The sequence below is a fragment of the Sciurus vulgaris genome, assembly GCF_902686455.1.
Source record: "Sciurus vulgaris genome assembly, chromosome: 10".
NCBI classification, from domain to species: domain Eukaryota; kingdom Metazoa; phylum Chordata; class Mammalia; order Rodentia; family Sciuridae; genus Sciurus; species Sciurus vulgaris.
The window spans coordinates 27,980,691-28,004,321 of NC_136470.1; the positions used below are offsets into that span (position 1 = coordinate 27,980,691).

Genomic DNA, 23,631 nt, shown 5'->3' on the forward strand with positions numbered 1-23,631 from the left:
GTGACACTTCAAGGAAGGAATGGGGAGTTCCTTAAGTAAATAGAATACTAAAAACAATACAAAAATGCTATTTGCCTTTTCTAATGTGGTTATATTTGTACTGATGAGGTTGAACAATAGTGGCTAAAACTACTTCACCTTAGAACAAATTAAGGAAGCAGTACCAGGTTATGGGAATATGTGTAGTAACTTTGCACACTCACTGTTAAAAAAAAAAAAAAGTCAGTTTCTCTTAAGAATTACAACCTTAATGAAAAGACAAAAGGTAATTTTACGAAATCTCAAACCTTGATTTATGCAAGTTTTGTGACAAAATATTAAAGATGCGTACCGTACTTCTGGCTGGTATATGCAAAGTATGCTGTGTCTATGGGAAAATGTAGCAAACAAAAACAGATACAATTGCAAAGTGAATAGTTGTTTTGAGAGATAAAGATATTTTAAAAACAACAACAAAAACCACAGACCACCAGAAGGATGGGAATATCCTTGAGAGAAATGCACAGATGATCATAAGGGTATTCAACAGATGGGAAATGGGAATACTGCCATCATTATCCTCATTCATTCAGTTTCAACCAGATTGCATTCTCACTATTCATTTCACGAGTCAAACTTACTCATGCCTCAGGGTCTCGCCTGGGATGAACTTCTTCAGATAGCCATGAGGTTTTCCCATTCTCACTTCACTTAGGTGTCTGTACAAATGTGACCCTAATCCAAGAGGCATTCCCTAACCACAGGACCTAAAATAGCATATCTTATGCTCAACCTGTAACCACACTCCCCTAAAGTCTCTCTGCTCAGCTATATTGTTCTCTTGCACTTCCTTCTACCAGATATTACTTGTTTAATGTTCTTCTCCTATGAAAATAGATTTTGTAATGACCTATCAAAGTACCTAACACACATTAGGTAATCAATAAATATGTATTAGACAATAAAGGCTAATACCTATATTGTGGAACAAGTAAAAACTAGTGGGTCATCTGTTCAGTGGCATTAATTAGTAGACTTGAGAATATAACCTGTAGTCATCCAAAGTATTTTCATATGAGAGGATAAATAAGGTACTATTCTAAATAATACATGAATGAAGATATAAACACTATGAATTTTGTTTCTCACCCACTGATTCCTCCCTACCATGACCAATCAGCTTCCTTAAGGATATTCCTACTTTTCTAATTTTCTCATTGCTAAAATCAGGTTCTCTAAAACAGTATTGCCTAAGAGAACTTCCTGTGATGTTGGAATGTACTTTTATCTGAACTGCTACTAGTAATGAACACTTCAGAGTAGGCGAGGAACAAAATTTCAATATTATTTAATTTTAATGGCCAAATGTGACTAGTGGCAACTATACTGAACAGCTCTACTTTAAAAAATTTAGTTGTTTTTAATAATAGCTACTAAAATTAAAATGATAGCATCACGAGGAAAGTAAGAAAAGAAATTGAAGTGAGCGCCAAAAAACTCATTCCAGTGTTGTGTCATTATTATTATTGCTATGATTTTCAACGTGGAGTGTTAAAAATAAAAAAAATGGAAATAAATTTTCCATGTTAGTCAACAACAAGTACAAAGGCCCATGGTTCTCATTCTGTCCTAAAACTAAAGAAAACTGGCAGGCTGAAGTGGGAGAATCAGTTCAAGACCAGGCTGGGAAAACACAAGACCCAGACTCACAAACATAGGACGGAAAATTCAGAAAGTTTTATAAGTCATTCTACAGTTAACAGCTAACAGGATGTACTTAATCAGTTTGAAATACCTAATCATATCTAATCAAAAAGTGCATGACCATTGTGATCCTACAATATGTTAAATCAGAAAAACAAGAAACTATACCCCATTTATGTATGATTTTTCAAAATGTATAAATGCATTCTACTGTCATGTACAACTAATTAGAACAAATAAAATATTTTTAAAAGTAACTTTCATATCATTTAGCATCTTCTTTTTAAGATTAACCTTGATTAGCTGGTAACTCATCAGAACAGTTTTATATATTAGAAATTTCTATGAAAAGATTTAACTTTCACTGCATAATTTTTTTCCTATATGAAGTTACTTGTTTAACAAATTTGGTAAATGGGAAAAATATCAGTGCTTAATAATAAAATCTTTAACTGCTTCATGTAAGTGATTACCTCAGTAGAGATAAGAACACTAGAACTGGATCTATTTATTACTGGTGCTTTAAATCATTATTATTCTGGCCAAGCAATGTAACCATAACCAGAAATCTAGGATAAAGCCTCCAGGTTTCTCTCACACTGAATGTAATTCAAGTTGTTTTGGGGGAAAAAAAAAATACAAAGAATTTAAATTTTTGAAGGGTCTACCTCTTAGCATTCATTCCAGTGTATTACACCAGTTTCTCTAAAACTTAAGTCAAAATGTGGCATTACTTTTGTGTTAAAATTACCTACCCAAATCCCTCTTATCTTTTGATCCATATTTTGATTGCTCAATTGTAGCACATCTTGTTCTGGAAGGCATATACTGTTTTTTTCCTGTTTTAAAAAAGTTCAAAAGAATTTAATGGTCATGAAATAAAGACTATTACTATCAGATTCAAATTGGGCAAAAGCCTTGTATGGTCACATCTGTGATAGAGTTTGCCAAGACACAAAACCTTGATAGAATTTCTCTTCTGACTATTAAGTATATCCACAATACTCAACACCCAGCCTCTCTTCCATTAGTACTTTACTGTAAAACTCCAGCAGAATTTTATTCTGAATTTAAGCTGGGAACAGGAGACACTCATTTGATGATCTGCATTATCTAGTCTGAACAGGAGGATCTAAGTGATGAAAATCAGTTGCCCAAGATCTAGGTTAATTATATTACAAATGAATTGTATCTTTTCCTAGAATCTAACACAGTATAAATGACTACACAGAATGTTACCAAAATAATATAAAGATGCCAGGTGTAGTACTTATATACTTTCAGTATACAAGATTTTCTTGAAATGTTTCCTTTCTTTCTCAAAAATAAAATAATGAATTTAAAAGGCATGATTGTTTCACTTACAAATGAAAATGTAATTACTTCTTTAATATCAAATGAAGGCTCACAAATGTAAGTGGACTTCAAATCAAGTGACATAATTTATAAATTGCCTTTGATCTATTAAGATATCTATAAATAAAGTTTCCCACAATCCCCAAATATGACTTGCAGGAAATATTAATTGAAAAGCTAATTTTTTCAGACTGGGAATGTAGCTCAGCGGTAGAGCACTTGCCTAGCATTCATGAGGCCCTGCGTGTGATCCTAACTACTGGGGGAGAAAAACCTAAATTTTTCTCATCACCAAAGAAATAAGTTTCATACCTTCTAAAAGAGACACTAAGTTGTAAATAGGTTATTCCAACAACAAGGAAGAACATTATTCATTATTAGAGATTTTTATTTAAAAATACAGATGTCTTTACAGCACTGCTACCAATAGATGACATGGTTTAAGTTACCATAATGTTTATTCTTTAGCCTTGACTATAAGAGATTGCATACTTGAAGAAAGAAAGAACTGACTGAAATTAAAACCCTGCCATATCTGAAAGAAATAAGTTAAACCATGGCTAACTTTGAAATAGCATATTTCACATAAATTTGAGAAAATGCTCAAAGAAAGATTTTTTAACTAGAGAACATCTTCACACAATGATCACTGTATTACTCTACATCCCTTCAGTAGTTCTGTAGATTTTTAATAGATGCCTGCATTTAAATACATATTCATTTGTAACTATATCCTATCTGTCCAACCCACATGTAAATCTTACCAATTGTTTCAAGAAATACAAATGCACACACGTGAAAACACTTCAGTAGTTCTCACAGTAACTGCATAGTAAGTTAGAAATGTATTCTGATACTGCTTAATCAATTACTAAATCAAGATTATTTCCTAAAGACAGCTATACTCCTTAGAATTTTATAAAACATGGTATGAATACATTAAGTGGAAAAGTACTGTTATTCCATTAGAGATTTTTTTTCCAGTTTGACACTAATACTATAATACAATAATCACATTAAAGTGCTACAAACTTGCCTCTCAATAATCTCAAAACAACTTTATGAATACCCTTATCACAATTAACATCCAGGTTAGAAGGATAACATATTTGACACACACACACACACACACACACACACACACACACACACCCCAAGAACCATTTACTCAAGTATGGCAATCAGTTCAGATAAAAATCAGAAACTGCATTTCTCTACTTTTTATTTTAGGTGGAAAATAAAATTATTTAGTGAGTATTTTTCAAGCAATACATACACAGAGAAAAATTTTTTTTTAATTCTCAGAAAATGAAACTCATGCCTTCTGAAATTAGGTTGCCTTCTTCGAAGGGTGCCTATTCATATGTATTTTTGTCTTTCATAACATCTTCACTATTTCCTATCCAAAGTCTGAAAGTGGTGTCAATACTTGGCTTATGCAATATTTTCTCAATTTTACACAGCAAGTAACATATCTTCTTTTATGACACTCTTGTAATCTGAATTTCCCCTTAAAGCATATATGCTATTCATGTCACAAATTGTACCATCTATATTGAGTTCACGGTTATCGTTCTAAAATCTTTTTTATCATTTCAACTAAAACTGTTTAATTTCCTGTTTGCTTTGCTTTAACCATGTCATCCTTTTCTTTTACTACCTATTTTCTTTCCCTAATCCTAAATCTCAGAACCTCTAAGAAATGAGGTATTATTTAGATATTAATTCCTCTTACATTAATATCACTTCTGTTTTTCCAACTTCTTACAAACTTCTCAATTTCATTTTCTTTCATTGGTCTTGAAAGAGTCTTTCTACAAATACTACAAAAAAATAATTCAATGAACATTTCTGAACACCAATAACATTCAAGCAAATAATTCTGAAGTAATAGCACTCATTAGACAGAAGCAGGTTCTGGATGATGCAGAAACACTATGTAACCTAGAGGCCAGGGAAAAACATTCTCCAACAAGCAGCTTTAACTCTTTTAAGACCAGAATAACATAGGCTAAGCAGGAAAAAGTTAAAAGAAATTCCTGACAGAAGGAAGAGCAAACATAGAGAAAAAGAAATTAAATGGCTCTGGGTGTATGCAAAATTCAAACCATTATTATTACACTGTAAATGGGAGGAGAAAACAGAAAAAAAAAATAATAATAATAATGAGGCTGGAGTTGTAGACAGGGCCAAGTCACAGTTTGTCTCAAATTGAGACACAGTGACTGGGTCTCTCATATACAAAATTCTCCTTTCATCTATTAACTGTGTGAGGTAGGAAGGAAAAGGTTGTTTCCTAACTTTGGCTACGTCTAGAAATAAAACCAGAAGTTCTCTTCAAATACATGTTAGTAATCAAACTTCACAAATCCATAAGGCTTAAAAATAAATGCTTACATACATACACAGATTGATTGGTTTTTGGTGCTATACACAACCCTGGACCTCACACATGCTAAGCATGCTCTTTACCACTGAGTTATACCCTCAGTCCTATAGTACAGTCATAGTTATTAGACCACAATGAGATGTGGAAGAAACACAGCATTTATAATTTGAAAAACACTGAGTGCTATATAAAAATAAAGCACTCATATTATAGAGAAACTAGAGTTCCATGTAAAATCCTCCATAGGCACCTGCTTATGTATGTGTATGTGGCTCCCGAAAATACTTTTTCCCAAGTTTTTATTTTGCCCTTTGTTCTTTTATTTGCTTGGGGTGAAAGGAAATTCTGTTAAATGGAATAAGCCTATTCTCCAAATTTTTATTTGGGGGAGGCAGGGAGAAAAGGGAATGGAAATTTTGAATGGTAAACCTACAAGTTATCAGAAATAGTATTTTACCTTCAAAAGTAATACTAAGGCCACTATTGACACTTAAAATTTGCAAAACAAATGATTGTTCTTATTTAAAATTTTATAATTTTTCCTTTTTATGAATATAATACCTATAGCTGCTCTATATTTCAAAACAAGGAGTACTATAAGAAATGTTCATGAAAGGATCTATAAATAAATAAAATCTAATGTGGTTACACTTCTTTGAGCTACATGAAAAAGTTCAATGTTAAATTTGGTTTTGTTGTTATTGTTTTCCATCTGTGCTTAAGCAAAATTAACATATCAGGGAAAAATTCTCCTTACATTTATATTAAAATGCTAAAGAAAAAAGGATACTTACTTGTATCTGCTTGGCTTCCCACACTGATGTATCGATCATTGCCAGGAAGAGCTGTTTGGTAGTAAGTTGTCTCCTCCTGCTGAGGGGTCTTGGCATTCTTTGCAGTAAGGAAAGCCACTGCTAATTCCAAGTTTCCATTACTATCCTTCAAATAGCAACACAAGAATACCCAATGTTTAAAAACAATTCTACACACTGTCAACAAATTTATGCAATTTTCTCCATAAAACTACTCCAAGAACCACTTTGATTAGAGGGCAGTCTACACATGATTCCATAGTACAAATTCTTCGCCCATACACTGTATCAACAGGAATTTCCTTTTTAATAATTAAACTACAAATATAATGTAAATATCAATTCTCTAACATTTTAGTTTTCAATTACTCTCATATCGGCTTAACAAAACTCAATCACAAATTTATACTTTTAAACAAATGAATAAATTGAATTTTTTTCTGGGAAGTGGATATGGGTATTTAAAATACTATTTCTACAAACAAGAACAATAAAAGACATTTGCCATAATTTGGGTATTGGAATAAATACCTGGAGGCAAACTAAAACATAACGTCAAGGGTGCGTAAAAAAAAATTAAAACAGCAAAAGGTACTGCAGCTTAACGATACGGAGAGACACACACAAATCCTGAACAGAAATAACCAATGCTACCAAGATAACAATCTACCCAAATTTACATAGACTTTATTTAATCCTCATCAAAAGCATAACTAGACAAAATATTATAAAGTTCATTAATAGCAATGATGCCAGAATAAATAAGAATTTTTAAGTAAAAAATGAGAAGAGACTTTCCCAGTAATATCTTTATATTCTCTACATTCTTAATGATAAATAAAATATAACATTAGGTCTAAGACATTAAAACAGAATAAGAAACTAAATAATATAGTCTCTGTAACAGAAGGCCAGAACATGGAAGGCACTAAGAACTTCAGCACATACACATGGATAACAGGAAGCCAGTGGACAGGAATGACATGGTGTGACTCATATTTCAAAAGGTTTACTCTGTCTATATATTAAGAACAGAGTAAGTGCAGGAGCAGAGAGTCCAACATAATTATCACATTAAATGTGGAACATAACAGAAGGAGAATCAGGATGATTCTAAGATTTGAAGTCTAAGCAATTAAAAGAATGAAGTCACTCAAACCCACCCAACTCTAACAGTCAGAGAGGAAAGTAAGAGAACAATATGAAAAGCACTAGTGCTTTAAAATATGTTACCTTCATGATCACTATAAGAGTCTTAAGTGACTCATTCAAAATAAGGGCATAAAATAGTCTATTGTGTGACAAGTTAACATATAAATAAACTGCAATAGTAATAACTAATATTTATGGAGCACTTACTATGTACCAAGAAATTGCTAAGTATTTTTCATGTACTATCTCATATAAAAAAAAAGTTACATACAGTAGAAATTTCACATGATCATTTACTTTGTATGGCTAAAAATAAAATCTCAAAAGTACTGAAATCAATCAGTGACAACATGTTTCCCAAAAGTATACTACCTGTATATTAAGAGAATCAATTCATTTTGAACATCTTAGAAATTTACAATGGGCAATTACGGCTAAGTATACTGCCCACTCCCCTTTCCCCATAACCATAATTGAAGCAAAAGAAAAGTGATTTCTCCAAATGTGTTCAAGCAAAGTGGTAGGAGGCTCTGTGGTATATTAAGAAAGGCATTTTCTGAAAATAGACATGGAATGATTTAGCCATGGTATTTATCAGAATGAAGAAAGGACTGGCAATCATCCTAAATGTCATAATCATGAAAATTAAAATGTGATGTTTCCGCTTCCTCTCCAAATACTCACAATGGCTTCAAAAAATCCCTGAGAAGATGCACTAAACAGTATTGTCCATTATTTCCCTAATGGGAAAATAAGGTGAAGCAAAGTCTTTAGCAAAAGAATCAGAAAGACACATGTGGCACCCTGCACCAGGTTTGTGGCTTCTATTCCACATTTCTCCACATACTGGCTGAGTGATCTTGGGCATGTTATTTTAACCAGTTTCCTCATCTTCAAAAGGGGGATGGAAATAGAACTCACAGTTATTATGTGGATGAGTTAACCCACATGAAGTACTTAAGATAATGCCTGGTGCTCTTAACTTTTAATTCTTAGATATTATCCTTATCATTATGATTTCTATTATAATCATCTAAAAGATAAAATGTGTCTAGAAACAAATAAAGAACCTTTGGCCCAGGATTAGGAATTACATAAATGATTTTGTCTCACGAAGTGAATTTCTCAAAGGAATGGAGTCGTGTGTGACAAAAATGCCATATTGCTGCTAGCCTTCAGCAGCAATATACAAATGAGCTTAAAGCTCTATTTCTAGAGTATCTTTCATTCACTTGATCTTTTTCTAATGTGAATTATTCATGTGATTTGACTCTTCTCAGCATCTCTGTATGGAAATGAGGGTTCATCTAAGATATAACCAAAATGATGTATTTTATTTGTTGCTCATACTACTGAGGTTTGAAGTTAATATTCTTAAAGCAAATGGAAGAAATATATAACTCTCTTTCTTGGGAGGAAAAAAAATGTAAGTTTTGACCCTCTAATAATTTTTTATTTTTCCCTTCTGCTCCACTTATTTCTCTAACCATTCTTACCATGGACCCCATTAAATTCTGAAATCATGCCTGAATAAAATCATCTATTAAACATTATAATTCACATTCCACTATTTTGCAAGAAAAGCATGTCATGCAGAGAGAATTTATCTATCGTTCCAAGGTATCATGTAAACATTAGATTGATAAAGCTAACATGCTCAAAATTTGTAGTGGGTTAAGTGAGACTATTAAGTTATAAAAGTACATTTTTCTATCTCTACTGCCACCCACATTGTATAACTAAAAGATAACTTTCAAATATGGTACACAGAAGAAATCAGAGCATGCCACAACTGTATGTCATAAAACAGAGGCCATACCTTTAAGGCTTGCTGCAATATCTGGGCATCATTAATCCCAGTAATTTCCCTCAGTTGATTCAAAAATGTCTGTTGGTGCTAGAGGAAAGAAAAAAAGCAGAATCATTACACTATCAACTTCTTTTTGTGAAATACACAAAAGAAATTTTTCAATTTCTCAATTAAAGCAGAAAAGAACAGAACTCAAAGGAAACTAAACAAACTTTATTCTGTTAGAAAGAATGAACCATTCTTATTCTTAACCAGACATTAAATTCTTGTGTTTCTGGGTTTCCTTAGCAGGAAGAGTGAAACAGGGGGTATCGCAATACCAGATCTTCAACTCTACTACAAAGCAATAGTAACAAAAACGGCATAGTATTGGTACCAAAATAGAAAGGTAGATCAATGGTACAGAATAGAGGACACGGACACAAACCCAAATAAATACAATTTTCTCATACTACACAAAGGTGCCAAAAATATGCAATGGAGAAAAGATAGCCTCTTCAACAAATGGTGCTGGGAGAATTGGAAATCAATATGCAACAGAATGAAACTAAACCCATATCTTTCACCATGCACGAAACTAAACTCAAAATGGATCAAGGACCTCGGAATGGGACCAGAGACCCTGCAGATTATAGAAGAAAAAGTAGGTCCATATCTTCAACATGTCGGCTTAGGACCAGACTTCCTCAACAGGACTCCCATAGCACAAGAAATAAAAGCAAGAATCAATAACTGGGATAGATTCAAACTAAATAGCTTTCTCTCAACAAAGGAAACTATCAGCAATGCGAAGAAAGAGCCTACAGAGTGGGAGAAAAATCTTTGCCAATCATACCTCAGATAGAGCACTAATTTCCAGAATCTATAAAGAACTCAAAAAACTTTACACCAAGAATACAAATAATCCAATCGACAAATGGGCTAAGGAAATGAACAGACACTTCACAGAAGATCTACAAGCAATCAACAAACATATGGAAAAATGTTCAGCATCTCTAGTAATAAGAGAAATGCAAATCAAAACCACCCTAAGATTCCATCTCACCCCAATTAGAATGGCGATTATCAAGAATACGAGCAACAACAGGAGTTGGCGAGGATGTGGGGAGAAAGGTACACTCATACACTGCTGGTGGGGCTGCAAATTAGTGCAGCCACTCTGGAAAGCAGTGTGGAGATTCCTTAGAAAACTTGGAATGGAACCACCATTTGACCCAGCTATCCCACTCCTTGGCCTATACCCAAAGGACTTAAAATCTGCATACTACAGAAATACAGCCACATCAATGTTCATAGCTGCTCAATTCACAATAGCCAGACTGTGGAACCAACCTAGATGCCCTTCAATTGATGAGTGGATAAAGAAACTGTGGTATATATATACAATGGAATATTACTCAGCCATAAAGAATGATAAAATTATGACATTTGCAGGCAAATGTATGAAATTGGAGAATATCATGCTAAGTAAGATAGGCCGATCTCAAAAAGCCAAAGGACGAATGATATCGCTGATAAGTGGAGGATGACACATAATGGGGGGGAGGGAAGGGTTAGAGTTAGGGTTAGGGAGGGGGGCAAGTATGGAGGAAAGATCTACTGTATAGAGGGTAAAGAGGGGTGGGAGGGGTGGGGGGAAGGGAAAAAAAAATAACAGAATGAATCAAACAACATTGCTCTATGTAAATTTATGATTACACAAATGGTATGCCTTTACGCCATGTACAAACAGAGAAACAACATGTATCCCATTTGTTTACAATAAAAAAAAAAAAAAGAAAAAAAGAAAACTTGGAATGGACCCACCATTTGACCCAGCTATCCCACTCCTTGGCCTATACCCAAAGGACTTAAAATCAGCATACTACAGAGATACAGCCACATCAATGTTCATAGCTGCTCAATTCACAATAGCCAGATTGTGGAACCAACCTAGTTGTCCTTCAATTGATGAATGAATAAAGAAACTGTGGTATATATATACAATGGAATATTATTCAGCCATAAAGAATGATAAAATTATGGCATCTGCAGGCAAATGGATGAAATTGGAGAATATCATGCTAAATGAGATAAGCCAATCTCAAAAAACCAAAGGACGAATGATATTGCTAATAAGTGGATGAGGACACATAATGGGGGGAGTGAGGGGTTAGTGTTAGGGTTAGAGTTAGGGTTAGGGAGGGGGGCAAGAATGAAGGAAGGAAGGACTGTATAGAGGGAAAAGAGGGGTGGGAGGGGTGGGGGGAAGGGAAAAAATAACAGAATGAATCAAACAACATTACCCTATGTAAATTTATGATTACACAAATGGTATGGCCTTTACGCCATGTACAGAGAAACAACATGCATCCCATTTGTTTACAATAAAAAAAAAACCACACACACACAAAAAAAAAATTCTTGTGTTTCTGATATTGGAAATTTATATTACTCTCCAAGAAGTCTTTCAGAATTAACAATTTGGGTTCCATTATTCACCCCTTTATTATGCCTCCAACAAGAAAAGGAGCAATCCACATACTGGTTAAAGCCTGAGATTAACACCTGGAATGTTGGAAAAGATATGCTCTTGGCAGGACATGCAGTAAATGGGTAATTAAAACACAAAGGTCCTGAGATCTATTCAAGGGAAAAATGATCATTTACTTCTCCAATCTAATATAAGACATCCTGACTTGAATGATTTGCCCCATTTGCTTCAGTTGTTTTCACAATCTACGTAATCTATTACATTCTATTGGGGAGAAAAATAGATTAACAGCATTCCACTATCAAATTCTTCAATAACCTTCCCTAAATCAGAACCATTTTCCTCCCTACATATATCTTTGCATTTCTTTAACAAAGTTCACCCAAACTATTTTTAAAAGCATCATGAAATAAAGCACAAAAACATAGTAATAAAAATAAGACTAGAATAACTTCAGATCCACAGAAAACATTTTTGAAAATATTTTACATTTTATCTCAGTAATAATCCAGTCAAGAATCATTATTGGTGGGCTGGGGATATAGCTCAGTTGGTAGAGTGCTTGCCTTGCAAGCACAAGGCCCTGGGTTCAATCCCCGGCACCGCCAAAAAAAAAAAAAAAATGTATATCATTATTGGATACTAAAACTACTGGGTGAAAGTCTGAAGAGGAACAGAATAATTTACATAGTACAATCTCTCTTGGTATAAACTACAAAGGGAGAAGAGTAACTCTATAGTTGAAAACCTGACCATTACCACCTTAACCAAGATATCAAAGTTAAAAATAACAATAACAGGAACAATAACAATAACAGGACAAAACAATAGTATGCCTCCTGACACTCTGTGATGGTCCTGTCAAAAATCTGGAACACGAATCTAACCTTATGAAAGCATCAGATAACACCAACTGTGGAACACTATGCAAAATAATTATTCTGTTATCTTCAACAATGTCTACAACACCAAAGTCAAGGAGTGAGTCTCCACATTAAAGAAAACTACAGTCATGGTAAAACCAAATACAACACTAGAAGCACACTACATCTTATACTAAATGTTACACAGGATATTAGTGGACAATTGGAGAAACATAAATAGGACTGCTTGATAATGACATTGTATTAACATTATATTCCTAAATTTGAGAATTGCAGTATAGTAAGCACTTTTTCTCTTACAAAATGTATCCTTAAAGTATTTAAGTAGTAGAGTAGCATGTCTGCAATTTACTCTCAAAGGGTTCAAAAAATACTAGTTATGTTCTCTGTACTAATCTTTCACTTTAACTTTGAAATTATTTCAAAATAAAGTTTTTAAGCATTTTGCATTCAGATTTGTTAATGTCAGAACTGTAAAATACTCATTTCAAAACATGCTTCGCAACTTACATGTACATAACATACAGACATTCAGAAATCAAAGATCTTAAAAATTACAAAATGTAATAAGGGGTTTTATTAATTAACCCTTATTTAAAATGTTTACAACCCCCTTAAAATATATTTATAAAAATTCTATTATTGGTTGAAAACTACATGTACCAGAGTCTCATCAAAATGACAACTCCAATATTCTGGAGATTTTTGTTTGCTCTTCTAACATAAGAAGACCAGCGGTGGAGTAGGGTTGTGGTTCACTGGTAGAGTGTCCGCCTAGCATGCGAAAGGCCCTGGGTTCAATCCTCAGCACCACATAAAAATAAATGAATAAAATAAAGGTATTGTGTCCATCTACAACTAAAAATTAAATATAAAAAAAAAAAAAAAAGACCAGCAGTGAGCACTCCAGACCTGATAAGGACACCAAGGACACCCAACATGATCAAGGACTCAAGCCCACTAGTTTTCCCATTTCAGTATACTTCTGTGTGAGACACACCAGTAGGTGTCACTCTGTGGTCCCCCTCCAGCACCCTGACCAAGTTCTAGGTAGGATACATGAGAAGGACAAAGGACAAAAGGTGAATGAACCTGCCTTCTTTAACAAGTCCTGCCTAGACACTTCAGAGTAAATCCTCACTTCTTGAGCAGAACAAAGCTGCATGCCACTCACAGCTGCAGAGGAGGCTGGGAAATGAATTTCAGCTAGGCAAAAAATGCCTTGAAAATGAATCAGGGCTCTGTTAACTACAAAAGAGAGAGAGGGGAAAAAAATGTATACTGGAAAGGCATTGATACAGTCTACCATGCAATCAAAGAACTTCATTTCCATAAAAATCATATTACAGTTAAGATAACCAATATTATCAAATAACACAATACATAATAAAATACATAAGGAAAGTCATATAAAATGCCAGATAGTATCATAACAGTAGAATGAAAGAATCAAATCTGTGCTGGGGATATAGCCCACTTGGTAGAGTACTTGCCTAGCATGCCCAAAGCTCTGGTTTCAATTCCCAGCACCAAAAATAAAATAAATTAAAAAAAAAAAAAAAAACATAAAAAAATCAAATTAACAGAACTGAAAGGTGAGGGGGGAAAAAATTCTATTTAAACCTATCAACTTTTCTACTTTCATTTAAATAACAATGGAATCATGAATGTATTAGGCAATACCCAACATTACAAATTAAAGACATAAAAATATTCCAGAAATTCTTTTTATCTAGTTCAAAGTCTTAGTTAAATGAACATACTTAAGGAATTGTACAAGTCTGCTTGCAATCTCACCACTACCAGCAATTCAAACCATATTTTTTACATAACATATTATTTTCATTAACTGTGAATTATTCAATCATGGATCTGGGAAAGATTACTGAACATCTCAAGGAAATTATTCATTTGTACAAATGTTGATGGCTATTATTTATAGTGCTGGAAAAAACAGAAACAACATAGAAGTCCTTCCACTAAGGAAACAGTTTTTAAATTTTAATGTGTATAAGAATGACCTAAAAAATGTGTTTAATAATATGGATTCTGGGGCTCATGATATAGCTCAGTTGGTAAAGTGCTTGCCTCATGTGCACAAGGTCCTGGGTTCAATTCCCAGCACCACAAAAAATAAAATAAAACTAAATTAAATAATATGGATTCCATGGACCCTTTCAAAATTTGTGATTCCAGGAGATACATAACTTCATATATTTTGATGCCAATGGACCTAGAAACGGTTAACATTAAGCAAGAATTATATTCTTAAATGATCAATCTAACCTTGTGAAAGCATCAGATAATACCAACTGAGGAACACTATGCAAAATAATTATTGTTATCTTCAAAAACAAGTAACTTCATGTATTATCTACAGAGAAAGTTATCTCTGTACAATGAATTAAGCTAAAATGGTAGAATACAAAAGAGTACATAAACACATTTGTGACTAAAATGTGGACACAGATGCAAAGCCTGAAAAGACTCCCAATTCTTCTACAACATTGCTACTTTTACTTCCTATACTAAAGACATATTTCCTATAGCCCTGAAGATGGACTTTGATCAATGGCATGTTAGGGGATAGTGTGCAAGCAGACATCAAATGTAAACTGCATGGTTGGGACTGCCCTCTTGAACTTGTGCAACTTCCTCTAGGGTAGGTAATTAGTCTGGAAGATGTAAAGAAAAGCCAGTCAGCCAACCAGCAAATTTGTGAACATGCTATAGTATTTCACTATGTAACTGAGTTTTGAGGTGGTTTGCTATAGCAATAGTTGACTGATAGTACAGTAAAAAATTCTGATTATTTTATGTAGAGAAGCAAGGTCTTTGAAATTTTGTTATAGTTGTTTGGTGTTTTATCTTTTACTATAAGGTCAGTCCGAAATTCTAGGGGAAAAAAAAAAAATTCAGGTGTATCTCCAGCTTGGTTTTTGTAAATACCAAAAACTTTGAAACTAAAACAATAAAAAGGCTGAAGAAGCAAGAAGTCTGGTTGAAACAGACAAAAGGTAAAAAAAAAAAAAAAAAAGTACTTTGAGCTAAATTGGCGAGAAATGGGAAAGAGAACAAGAGCAAAGAGATTCTGTGCTACTAACATCTCCCAGTTGCACTTTTTCTGCCTTTCAAAATCTGTCTTCATTTCCTAAAATTATGGTATTTGTTGTTATTACTGTTGCTGCTACTATTATCTTTCAAAGGCTTTACCTTCCCATTTACCAAAATTCTAGTCTTTCTTATATCCTGATTCTCAACTAGAAATATACTTTATATGGATTATCCCCTATAACAAGCAAGTTCAGACCCACAGTGAATCTAATTCAATGCACTTGCATCTTTAGAGCTCCTTTACTCTGCTCCAAAGTCCTCCTTGTACGAATTTCTATCTACTAAAGCAGGAGGAGGTAGGTTCAACCTATTCCCACCTTTGGACTGAGAAGGGCAAGACACAATGTCTAAAGAGATCCAGTCATTTGCAAATGTCACAAAAATCAATAAGCAAACAAATCAAGACTACATAATGGTCTTCAGATCTCTTCTTCAATGTTACTTTTACTGTACAGTAACATCACAATGACATCCTTAACTTCCTACTACGTGCAAAATACAGTACTATGGACTGCAAGGATAAGGAAAAGGGCAGTTTCAATATAAATTAAGAATCAGAAGATTTTACAGAAATTCTTTTCTTCCCCAGATGATCCTACCTAAAGCTGAGTCTTTTTAAAATCTGTTTCAGTAAAAAGACAGCATAGTTAATATCAGCATAACTTTTTAAGGATGCAAAAAAGAGGCAATAACTGCCTTAAAGTAAAGAAAACAAGTATTTATTACACTCCTGCAGTTCACGGTTGTTTTAAGTGCTTCCAGAATATAATCTTTTATCATTCATATCAACATGCATGTCAGGAGCTTGAGGCAGAAGGATCACAAGATCAAGGCCAGTCTCAGCAAATCAGCAAGACTCTCAGCAACTTAGCAAGACCCCATATCAAAATAAACAATATAAGGGCTGGGATGTAGCTCAGTGGTAGAGCACACCTGAGAAATCTGCAGCATGGGGGAAAAAATCCACAGGAAGGTGATCACCCACCTAGCCCTACATGATTTAGAACCTACATGTACCTCTTTCTATAGTAAAGGGAGAACATGAGGATGTCAGGTGAATTAGTAAATGGTTTGTAGGGAAACTCAATAGGCTTGGAGAACATACGATGGCCGACTCTGGGCCTCAGAACAAGGAATTATAATTATTCTCTATGGGACCGAAATAGAGGAAACTGTGGGGGTGACAAAAGTCAGTGTATGTTGACAGACTACAGTAGGAGTTTAAGTGTTCTCTGGTTAATAAATTTCAGAAGAAGACTGGGGGCAATTCTCCTTCTTATGGCAGATCTGGTCAAGTGGATAAGATTTGAAGAAAGTCTCTCCTCACATCAGGAAAAGGAGAAAAAAAGATCAAAGGGACCTGGATTCTGAGGTGGGTTCTAAAGGCTTCTCAGCATGTCAAAGCACCAGTCTTCAGTGTTTTGCTTTTCTGAGCCCAACACCTTCATATTTTAAGTTCAGACCTGCCCTCTAACCAGCTACATAAGCAAAATGCTAATATACTAATAATAATAATAAATAAGGAAAAAATACATAATTTCCGAGGCTTGCTTTTTTTCCTAATCTGTAATTTCAGTCTTTTATTTCCCTTCAAATGTAAGGTTCTGTGACTCCTGTGAGGAATTTCCCTATAGTTTAACCCTTTCCATAGCTTACTGGGCCCTCCTTAAATATTCAAGGGCCCTCTACATGCTAGGGTCTCTACTTCCATCTCTTGTACTTCTTTCTCCCTCTTTCCTTCTTCCCTCCAACTTTAATTGGGATCTACACAAATATGATTCTCCTTCCAAATGCAAGGGTCTTTGCACACTGAGGTGGCCTCTATTAAGGTTACAGGTTTTCTTGGAACTTACCACAGATTACAATAATATAATGTAGAACAGTTAATTGCCATGATAGTAAGTCCAAAGAAGGCAAGGATATTTCATTCATTACTGTAATCCTGACATCTAGTACAGTACCTGGCACAAGGTGGGTTCAATCAGTATTAACTGAAAAAATTAACATAGCAGAGTTTACAAAGGTGAATGCAACTAAAACCACAGAGCATGAGCTCATCCACGAAGAAAACGCACATCAGACGTCTTTTATTATTATTGGTGACATACATCAGGCCAATAACTAATAAGCTAATTTCCTAACTCCTCTGGATTCAAGAATAACACATAAACAGGGACACTAAGGAAACTTTCTATATTTTCCTACATTCTATCTATTCAGATGGCTTAATTTTCTACTTCTGGTATTATCAATCCTACTTGAAGGTGAATACACAATATTGTAGTAATTTCCAATTGCAAATGTTAAAAAGGCCAAACTAAGGCACAATAAAAATGTAAAGCATTTATTTGAGCAAACACTGATTCATGATTAAGGAAGCTCCAAATCAGGGAAACAAGGAGGAGGTCTTTATGGAGGGACACAGAAGGGAAACAAAGAAAATATGTGATAGGTCACAGTTATACAGTTGCTTATTGGGGAAAGTTCCTAGTTTTAGCAGTTTGTTAGAAGTTTCTGATTGACTTAACTTTTGTTCTTCTTGAACATGGGCATTTATAAGAAACTGTCAAGTTTCACTCATGTTTGCAAATTAAGCAAGGTTTCAGTCATATATTTGCCTGCTCAGGGATTCTTTAGGCCTAGCGTCCATTCTAACGTTATCTTAACACAAATAATTGACATTCATAATCCCATGAATGGTTCAGGCATGCTGTGCTTCCTGCTGCCACCGGTGAAGTTTCTCTCAACCTTTTTGGATTAATAGCACTTTCAGCATTAAATAAATGAATCGCATACCTCTGTGAGCACATAAATCTGAAGGTATACTTTATTTGCTTTACCATTTCCTATTTAAGCTTAGAAATGCCAGAAATTCTAAATTTAAGAAGTCTTTCTGTATGTTTCATGGAATACTTGAGCTGTAAACAACAGTAACATTCAATAATCCAAAATTAAAAAATTAAAACACCTAAGAAAATAAATGTGATAATTTACAGCAAATTGCTGGTAAATAGCAATGGACATAGTTTCTCCTGAAAAAATGTGGTTTCCATCTTCCTCACCTCAAGAGCTCTTATCACTACAGTCACCAAACCCTACATCCACCTCAGCAATATGTCCATGCCCCTTAAAGAATTCCCCATTCCTCTTGCCAGCAGAAAAAAGAAATGAATCATAAAAATTCTAAATGCCATTCTGTACCCAAAACATTGTTATACACCACTATAACCTAAGCCCATACATAATAAAATACATTGTGGAGCCAAATCAGAACTTCACACAAGGAACATCGTTTCTATGGGAACATGCAATTTTAATTCCAAAAACTCAACTGGCAAAATCTTTTGGAACACAATCTGATTTTAAATTAGAGTACCTATATTCTGCAAATTATGTAAGTAAACAAAATTTTTTTGTGAATCAAATCATATCCTAGAACTACCACATCTGTACCTTAAATAAAATGTCAGCTTCTTCTTGATGGTAACAGATATTAATACAGCTCTCTTGTCCAATTAAACATTTTTTATGTATCTCCAGTTCAGTACTTAAAATCTCATAATTAATTTCAGTCCAAAAATAAAAATTTTTATACTGATAATACAAACATGCTCTACTAGAGCTTTCAAATTAAAATGCTATGATTTCTAGCAGTTATATATGTCACAATTTCTTATAGCAAATACAGTTTCTGGTCATACTAATTAAATACATATACACCCTTCATACTATTAGAAACACCATTCTTCTAGATATAATTCTAGATCAATAAAGCAAAAGTCCTACACCACTGTCTTTTCCAGACCCATAAAAGCACTGTTGGCTAGAATGTCCCAGCCTGTCATACCTTGGCAAACCTGCTCCCCTATCTAGTGCATTATATCACAATCTCTCCAACAAGAATGAAATCTCAAGACTTAGCACTTCAGGATGTACTCTAATATGTTCCTTATTTTACTCTCCAGAGTTCTCTTTATCCTTTAGTATCCAGTCATCTATTAGTAGGCATACTTTTTATATTAAGTTGTCCTGTTCTAAATCTTTGTTTTTGTGTGTGTCCTGATTGGACCCCAACTGACAGAACTTCCCTTAAAATAATATTTGTATTTTAACAATATTAATTACTGCAATACTGTACTCTTTAAGACAATAAATCCTACTAAAAAAATTAAGAAGGTAAGCCGGGCACAGTGGCACATGCCTATAATCCCCAGTGGCTTCGAAGGCTGAGGCAAAGAGGATCGGGAGTTCAAAGACAGTCTCAGCAAAAGCAAGGCACTAAGCAACTCAGTGAGACCCTGTCTCTAAATAAATATGAACAAGTAAGGCTGGGGATGTAGTGCAGTGGTCAAGAGCCCCTGAGTTCCATCCTGGTACCCACCCCCCAAAACTTGGGAAGGGAATATTTAACCATGTATACTGAGCTTTATCCTAGAATACCATTTACTAAGCACATGAAGAGCATTTAAAAGCATTGGTAATTTAATTAAGGAATAACTGATTATTAAGTCACTGGCCACTGATGACTGGATACAATTTGCTGACCCTTACCCTGGAGATTGGGGTAGGGCTGGAAGTCCTAACTCTTTAATCATTTAGTTTTTCTGGCAAATAGTCCCCATCCAAAAGCTATCTAGCCTTTCTTCTCCCTTATTCCCCCAGGATTCATTATGCACATATAAAACCAGGGTAAATTCCAAGGGCAAATTCCTACGCACAGGAACCAGGTAAAAGACTAGACATTTACTTTCTTATTAGACCACATTCAGTCACATAAAGCTACCTGTAGTTAATGGAAGGCACCAAATCATTTTATGTTTCTAGTCCCTGCTCTTACACCTTTCTTAGAGAATTCTTTCAGTCTGCCAATGTGCCTTCCAACAGCAACCATTACCTTCCTCCATGATACCTCTTCTGTTCTTCCTGATCTCTCCTTAATCCCACCTAATAAACATTTCACTTAAATTCTAATATCACGTGCATTTGGGGCTCACACTACCACCAAACTATAAGTTTTTTGTGTATTATTTATTTCTCAATCTGTTCAAAAATCAGAAAAAAAAATAAAAATCAGCAAATTAATGGACACGATACTAGTGAAAATGTACAACAGGCAACGGAGAGCCTGAATCTGAGTTAATGTGAGGGTGGTAACATTAAATAACTTGAATATACAAACTTGCAGTAATAAATGTATATGACTAAGAAAATACATTATTTCTCAAAAAGATGGAGCTTGCAAAGTAAAAAAGCAAAACTCAGACTAAAATTGAAAAATTCACACAGTTAAGAAGCAAGAAACAAGTAAATCAAACCCACAAAGTCAAAAGTTGTACATTTTTCTCACTTTAGAAGCTAAGGTGGTTTGGGGGTGGGGGATCTCATGAAAATAGAAGGGAGACCCATAGAATAGAAAAAGAGACCAAGGGAAGGGAGGAAGAGTGGTACTGGGCAAGAAACTGACCCAATTTATGTTGTTATATGTTTGCATGTAAAAATATTTAACAAAAAATTTTACTAATTATGTCTAATTATAATTCAATAGTTTTCAAAAAGCAGAAATAGTACATATAATAAACCAAATTCCAGCATGCTATAGAAGCACATGTAACTGCTTTAAATACACATGCTTTAAGTTACAGTTTAAATGTTATATACTTAAAGTGAACATGCTGACCAATTTCTCGCTTACTAGGTAGGCCTACTGACAACAGTTCACACAGTTTTCTTACTCAATAATTCTCAGCTTCTTTGTGTTTGCGATAAAACTTTCAAATACTAAAAAAATGGCAGTGTACCTGCAAAAGTTTAAAACCTTCAATACAACAAGTGTAACAACCTTACAGAATGTAGCAATAATTACAATTACAATTACTACTCCAGTATAATCACCACTGTCTCTTGATTGTCTGCAAAGGCAGTTATCCTCTGCAACAGCAGTACCTGCCTCTCCTGATTGACAGGCACTCAGATATGTCCACAAAGTAAGGAACTCCTAGTTCTAATAAGTATTTATTTGGCACTAACTTGAAAGTAAGCAATAACATTAGCTCTTATATACAGCAGTATATCCCACTGATACTAAATCACAGAAACCCTTGGTACAAGGTTTTTCTTGAGATACACTATACAAGAACTATAGATTTACTGAGCTACAGAGGAAAAGAAAAGGAAAAGTTTCAAACTATATCAAAACATAGGGGGACACCTGTGAAGATTTTCCAAAAAAAAAACAAAAGTCAAGAACACAACCGTAAGATAATGGTTATCAACAGAAGTACCAGGGTCACAGATGTAGTATGGATGACAAGCAATAAAATTATTTCCAAAACCTAACAGCATAGTACAAGAAAATTCGAAACACATATATTCATTTCCTTAACTGAAGTCACAAATGCTGAATTACCATCTGTCAAATTAAGATAACATTATTATTCTAAATTTTTTACATTTGTAGCTTTAGCTATATCTAGTTATTAGTTGGTCTTTGGTTAACTGATAAGAGCTATAAACAGAACATAGATAAATTTATGCCCTAGTTCATTTTTAGGCAAGTTTTAATAAAACTATATAAAAAGTTTTACTTCAAGGGAGAGAGTAGCTGAGACTTTTTTCCCCCTTTGAAATGGTCCCACCTCAAGGATAAAAATTCTGTCATCAGGTGGAGTGTTTATAGAGAGAAGAGAAACTGTTCAATAAGTTGCTGGTTCTCTAAGAGGAAAAAATGAATTTAGACCTACTCAAACAATACATAAAAATCATTCAAGTAGAAATAACTGATGAATGAAAAAACAAAAATGAGAAAAAGATCAGGGGACAATAATGAGAATATCTTTATGAATCAAACATGGAAAGTTCAAACAATAAAGAGAACTAGTAATAAACGAGACTAAATTAAAACTAAGAACCCTTAAAACAGATGTAGTGCCAGGGGCCTGTAGTTCCCAACAGTCTGAAGCTAAAGCAGGAGGCTCACTGGAGCCCAGGAACTGGAGGACAACACAGGCAATAATAAAAGACCCTACATCAAAAAAGCATAAAATGGGGGGCTGGGGAGATAGATCAGTTGGTTAGAGTGCTTGCCTAGCAAGCACAAGGCCCTGGGTTCATCCCCAGCACCGCAAAAAAAAAAAAAGCAAAAACTAAGAACTTCTTTCATAAAAGGGACATAATATAGAGAGAAAAATACATCCAGAAAATAGGAAAATATATTTGCAAACCATAAATGAAAAAAACAAGAGTAGTGCTATGGTTTTGTTAAGTGTCCCAAAGGTTTCTGTGTTAAAACGCTTGAGTCCCCAGCCCCGGTGCTATTGGGATGTGGAGAACCTTCAAGAGATAGAGACTAATAGAGGACTAATGGGAGGAAGTTAGGCTATGAGGGACATACACTCGAAGGGACATACACTTAAAGGGAATATTGATAGTCCAACCTTTTCCCTCTTTTTTTTTTTTTTTGTGACTTCTCAGCTTCTATGAAGTAAAGGTTGCTTCCTCTCCAATGTGCTCTGTCCATGATGTACTATTGCCTCACCCCCAGGCCAAAAGCAACAGAGCCAAGCAACCACAGACTGAAACCTCCAAGACTATAATCCAAATAAATTAAACCTTTCTTCTTTTTAACTTTATTACTCAGGTATATCGTTACAATTAAAGAAAACTAACATAAATAATATCTTAACTACAAATAACTTCTTCAAAACAGAAATAAAAAGGTAAAGAACCCCAAAGGGGGAAAAAAAATGACTAGAGAAATAAATATGAATTTCACAGAAAGAAATACAACAGTCTATAATATCAAAAGCTTAATTAAGGTCAGGTGCTGTGCCACACCTATATCCCCAGCAGCTCAGTAGGCTGAGGCAGGAGGATGGCAAATTCAAAGCCAGTCTCAGCGATTTAGTGAGGATCTAAGCAATTCAGTGAGACCCTGTCTCTAAAAACAATATATATATATA

The 23,631-nt window shown here is 34.4% G+C and overlaps 1 protein-coding gene and 1 long non-coding RNA gene across 8 annotated transcripts in view; both read right to left on the reverse strand.

The window, feature by feature from the left end:
- USP25 (ubiquitin specific peptidase 25) overlaps nucleotides 1-23,631 on the reverse strand; it is a 143,555-nt gene that overhangs the window by 106,088 nt on the left and 13,836 nt on the right. For 3 of the 7 annotated variants that reach the window (XM_079101217.1, XM_079101214.1, XM_079101213.1), the window contains exons 2-4: nucleotides 9,212-9,289; nucleotides 6,223-6,367; nucleotides 2,439-2,522 (exon numbers count right to left, since the gene is read on the reverse strand). In XM_079101217.1, the coding sequence (XP_078957343.1) occupies nucleotides 2,439-2,522; nucleotides 6,223-6,367; nucleotides 9,212-9,289 (307 nt within the window). Of the gene's footprint in view, nucleotides 1-2,438; nucleotides 2,523-4,774; nucleotides 4,791-6,222; nucleotides 6,368-9,211; nucleotides 9,290-23,631 lie in introns of those variants that run through there. The other 4 variants (XM_079101219.1, XM_079101216.1, XM_079101215.1 and 1 more) reach the window with 2 other exon arrangements.
- LOC306670285 lies at nucleotides 12,238-16,451 on the reverse strand. The gene is made up of 2 exons (XR_013766373.1): nucleotides 14,846-16,451; nucleotides 12,238-12,562 (listed from the first exon to the last, which is right to left on the reverse strand). It is a non-coding gene; the product is annotated as an uncharacterized lncRNA (long non-coding RNA).